Source organism: Mercurialis annua, linkage group LG3 (assembly GCF_937616625.2).
Source record: "Mercurialis annua linkage group LG3, ddMerAnnu1.2, whole genome shotgun sequence".
Taxonomy (NCBI): Eukaryota; Viridiplantae; Streptophyta; class Magnoliopsida; order Malpighiales; family Euphorbiaceae; genus Mercurialis; species Mercurialis annua.
In genome coordinates this window covers 14,043,219-14,048,885 of record NC_065572.1, presented here as the reverse complement: position 1 = coordinate 14,048,885, position 5,667 = coordinate 14,043,219, and the positions used below count along the sequence as shown (strand labels likewise).

Genomic DNA, 5,667 nt, shown 5'->3' with positions numbered 1-5,667 from the left:
AAAATTAATTCTAATTAATTCTAATAATTTTTTTAATTAATATTCTAATTAAATCCTAATTAACCATATTTAAATTTAATTAACACTTCCACCACCACCTATTGCCGTTCCGTCTCCACCATCACCAGCTGCTTCGCTCTTCCTCCACCACCAACAGTAGTGCTACTCTCTTCGTATGAGACGAATCCAACAGTGTTCGTCTTAGAAAAAGACGACTAGTTTTTTTTCGTTTCAGTAGATTATAGTAGCGGTTTTCGGCATTCGTTGAAGAAGAAGGTGACAGTTTCTGACGATATTAAACCTAAACGAAGAAAAAAATGGTTAAACGAAAAAGTGGTAGAAAAAGTTATGAGAAAAAAGAAGAAAAAGTCCTAATTTATTATGTGTAATTAAAATAATTAAGCTTTTTAAATTATAAAGTAGTAATTGATATTTTAACAACATTAAATGTCAATTTAAAAAATAAAATAAATTGTAAGATTTTTAATTTTTTTTCCTATACTTGTTAGAGAGTTTATTTCACTTTCGGAGGGAATTTTTGACCCGTTTTATCAAAAGTTAGGATTCTTTTGTCCGGTTCTTGTAAAATTGATCTTTTTTATATTTTGTACCAATTCCAGGGGTGATTTGATCCTTTTTTACTTTCTTCTATCAAAGAGAAAGGAAAATGACTGGCCATGTTTGCCACGTCTCATTTTCTCAATTCGCCTGACCCAAAATTTCCTAAAATGTACTACCCGATAACGATCTAATCATTATTTACACAAGCTCGTACAATTTTATCCTAATTTTTTACATGAAATTTTATTAATCTCAAGGCCTATTACTGAAAAAAAAAATGGAAGCTCAAGCATCACTAACAACAAGAAATATTAACCATTGACTCTAATTATCATCAACGGCTAAGAATTTGCCAAGTATGCACCACAATTTTTTTATTTAATTTTTCTTGCATATATTAATCCACCTATGGAAAAAAATATTTAACCCTCCCTTCCTTTCTTATGCTCACTACTAATCACTCTCTCTCTCTCTCTCTCTCTCTCTAGAATTCTTTTATTTTTCTTGTGTAAATCTGTTTATGCATGGAGTTTGATAGCATGTTAAGAGATGAATTCCCTTACCTTTCAAGCCTTCTTTCTGAAAGTCCTTTAAAACAAGATTTTTTAGGGTTTAATTCTCATAATCACTACACTTTTTCTTCAAATACTCATCACCAAAATCATCTCCAACCCATGAATCTTGATCATTTTACCATTGAAGGGTCATCAAAAAATCCATTTCTGGGGATTAATTCATGCATTAATCCTCTTCAAGTTCTTGATAATTCTTTTGATCATATTCAGAGAACAAATGCAATACCATTTTTTGATCAGTCTCTGAATTTTGAAGATCATCAAATGGAATCAATGGTGATACAAGGTGGTGATGAGGTGTCATGCATAACTGCAGATATAGAATATAATAAAAGGAATCAAAAGAAGATGAAGAAATTAGATGGCAGAGTTCATAAGAAAACTCAAGTGATCAAAGGCCAATGGACTCCTCAAGAAGACAGGTTTGCATATATTATTTTTTTGTTGATTATTAGAATTAGGGTTTTATAGATTTGTTCTTTAAAAAAAAGGAAATAAAAAATGGTTTTACAGTGTATTAATGGAGCTGGTGAAAGAGTATGGGATAAAGAAATGGTCACAAATAGCAAAGGTGCTGCAAGGAAGAGTTGGCAAACAATGTAGAGAAAGATGGCATAATCATTTGAGGCCAGATATCAAGGTTTTTCATTTCTTCCCCTTCTTTTACTATTTCTATTTTTTTCCCATTTTCATTGATTTTAATTTCTTGATTAATTACATGATTAATACATATATATCATATGTATACTTATGGTTACATTGGAATTTTACTTTTTAATTTTCATGTCTTTATACTTATCATCAAAATGATAAACTTTCATCTAAATAGATGTGAATGTGATAGTGTGAAAATTCAAACTTGAGATTTACATATATAATTTTCACTTTGTGAGAATACTATGGAAATATAAATCAGACTGCTCTCCTGATTGGCGGATTTTTGTCGTTTTATCATTTGTTTGTTGACATATTTAGTAAAGTTTATGAGTGTTTTTTATTTTTTAACTTTTTTTTACTATTTTACTATTTTCTCTTTTTCTATTTTCATTGATTTAAATATGCAAAACTTTTCTTGATTAATTACATGATTAACACACATATATTATATGTATACTTATGGTTACATAGAATTTTTATTAATAATTTTTGATATTCTTATATTTATCTTCAAAATTATAATTTTTCATCTAAATAAATACAAATGTGGTCCTATCAAAACTCAAACTCGAGATTTTCATATATAATTTCCACTTTATGAGAATACTGTGAGAATATAAATCAGACTGTTCTTTTGATTGGCAAATTTTTATTATTTTATCATTTATTTCTTAACGCGTTTAATAAAGTTTATGAGTATTTTTCATTTCTTCCCCTTGTTTTTACTATTTCTTCTTCTATTATTTTATTCTTTTTCATTTTTATTGATTAATTACATGATCAACACATATATCAAATGTATACTTATAGTTACATTGGATTTTTACTTATTAAGTTTTATGTCTTTATATTTATCGTCAAAATAATAAACTTTCATCTAAATAAATGTGAATGTGGTACTGTGAAAATTCAAACTCGATATTTCCATATATAATTTCCACTTTATGAGAATACTATGGAAATATAAATCAGACTACTCTCCTGATTGGCGGATTTTTGTCGTTTTATCATTTGTTTGTTGACATGTTTAGTAAAGTTTATGAGTGTTTTTTATTTCTTAACTTTTTTTTACTATTTTTATATTTTTCCCTTTTCTATTTTCATTAATTTAAATATGCAAAACTTTTCTGATTAACACACATATATTATATGTATATATATATATTTATGGTTACATTGGATTCTTATTAAAAAAAATTGATATTCTTATATTTATCTTCAAAATGATAATTTTTCATCTAAATAAATACAAATGTGGTCCTATCAAAACTCAAGCTCGAGATTTTCATTTATAATTTCCACTTTATGAGAATACTATGATAATATAAATCAGACTGCTCTTCTGATTAGCAAATTTTTGTTGTTTTATCTTTTATTTCTTGACGCGTTTAATAAAGTTTATGAGTGTTTTTCATTTCTTCCCCTTGTTTTACTATTTCTTCTTCTATTATTTTATTTTTCCCATTTTTATTGATTTAAATATACAAAACTTTTCTTGATTAATTACATGATCAACACACATGTATCATATGTATACTTATGGTTACATTGGATTTTTACTTATTAATTTTTATGTCTTTATATTTATCATCAAAATGATAAATTTTCATCTAAATAAATATGAATATGGTAGTGTGAAAATTCAAACTCGATATTTCCATATATAATTTCCACTTTATGAGAATGTTATGGAATTATAAATCAGACTGCTCTCCTGATTGGCGGATTTTTGTCGTTTTATCATTTGTTGTCGACGCGTGTAGTAAAGTTTATGATTCTTACCTTATTAATTATTTGTCTTTACGAAGTTGACAACATATTGACATGCAAATTGACGAGTGCCAGATTGAACTTAGATTGTTTGCAACCGAATTTGTCAGAAGAATATATATTTAGATTATAACTTACTAAAGTTGGAGTAAGAAAGTCTTTTAAAGTTATAATATTTAATCATGTTAATTTTGGTATTTTGAAATGATGATACATATAATTTGAATGTTAAAATCATTTATAATGTAGATTCCGAAAAAATGTTATAAAGAATTTCAACTGTTATAACTTCTAGGGCTTGAAAAGAAGAAATGATTAATTAAAGAGTGATAATATGTTTATATTAGATAGGCTCATTTGAAACTCATAATCGAACCCTTCACTTACATGAATATTGTTGGAGGTAGAGAAACTAACAACTTTAAGGTGTTATGGTATTACAATAAGGAAGACAAAAGTGAAGTTTAGAATTTCAGATTGAATTATGATGTTTCTATGCTAGACTATGCATCCATAGATAAGTTTAAGGACTTTAAGTTAAAATAAAGACAAAAAATATGTATTTATCCACAACTCATTTTATTATATATAGCATCATCCTTTTGCTATATATATCATGATTTTTAAATTTTATTATATATAGCATCATCTTTTCGATCTTTGTCAAATATACTCACAACTCATTTGAAGCTGATGTGACACGATGTTACGTCCATATATATAAAATTAATTCTATATGACGTATAATCAAAAAGATGATGGTACAAAGTTGAAAGCTCATGGTATATTTGACAAACATGCTAAAATTGTAGGTTTATAAATACATTTTGCCTAAAATTAATAGTCATAATTACTTATTGTAATGGTTAGTTGACTAGTCATTTGAAATTAAGATTAATTCATTAGTATTTCTCATTGTCATAATTACTTATTTTAATGGTTACTTGACATTAATTTGTTGTGCAGAAAGAAGCATGGAGTGATGAAGAAGATGAAATACTAATCAAAGCACATAAAGAAATAGGAAACAAATGGGCAGAAATAGCAAAGAGAATACCGGGAAGAACAGAAAACACTATAAAGAATCATTGGAATGCTACTAAAAGAAGGCAATTTTCAAGGAGAAAAGGCAAAGACTCGATTTCAAGAACCACCCTCTTACAAACCTACATCAAATCTTTAACTTCATCGTCGTCGTCGTCGTCATCATCATCGCCATTAACGTCAGCAACAGCCCGTCAAGAAATGAACAACGAACAAGAAGATCACGCGATGAGCAATATCAATCCACAGATTATAATGAAAGAGAGCCCATCAGTTTCCTCATCACAAGTGATTTCAACTTATTATGATGATCATGATCATCAGGAGTTGGTATTTGATGAGAGTAGTTTGGTATCATTGCTTGATCATCAAGATTTCATGCCTCGTGCTTCTGCCATTAATGAGAGCTATGAGATGCCAATGGAGATGGATAATAGTTTGATGATGATGATGAAGGGTTCTTCATTTGAATCAAAAAAGGAGCTGGATTTGCTGGAAATGATTATCCAGCAAACTCGTTACAACTAAGGAAACCCTAATTATATATCTCTCTGATGCAAAATTAGGGTTTATATGTAAGTAGTGGTTTCATTCTATAGAGAATTTAAATTGGTTTAGTCTATGTTTTTTTTATGATAATGTTACTTTCAGTTTAAATTAATTAAGGATTTAATTAATATTAATTAATTTTCTTAGACTTGTTTTGAGTTGAATTTTGAAGTTTTTCTTAAATCTACTATTATTTTGGGTATCATCAATTAGCAGTATTTGTCTAGCATGTTTATAGCCTAGAAAACGTCTTTACAATTTGAAGGCTCAAATTTCTCTATGAGGTCAACAGGTACACATATCAAACTTAAATATTAAGAATTTAATTCCGCGGATATTTATTGAATTCTGTAGTTTCTTATTTGAAAAATAGTGCACCTGTACATAAAGTTTTAAATTAATGGTTTAATACATTATTTGATCTCTAAATTATACCATTTTATTCTCTGCAACCTCTAAATTAATTTCGTGTTATATTGGACCTCTTAACTCTTTTTTTATTCTATTTAAC

General features: G+C 27.8%; 1 protein-coding gene across 1 annotated transcript; it reads left to right on the top strand.

Annotated features, from left to right (window-relative positions):
* The first annotated feature begins 1,085 nt into the window (after nucleotides 1-1,085).
* Nucleotides 1,086-5,135, top strand: LOC126672324 (transcription factor MYB98-like). The gene is made up of 3 exons (XM_050366270.1): nucleotides 1,086-1,558; nucleotides 1,650-1,776; nucleotides 4,530-5,135. Exons 1-3 carry the CDS (start codon nucleotides 1,086-1,088, stop codon nucleotides 5,133-5,135), a joined length of 1,206 nt encoding a protein of 401 aa, XP_050222227.1.
* The last annotated feature ends 532 nt before the right edge of the window (nucleotides 5,136-5,667 follow it).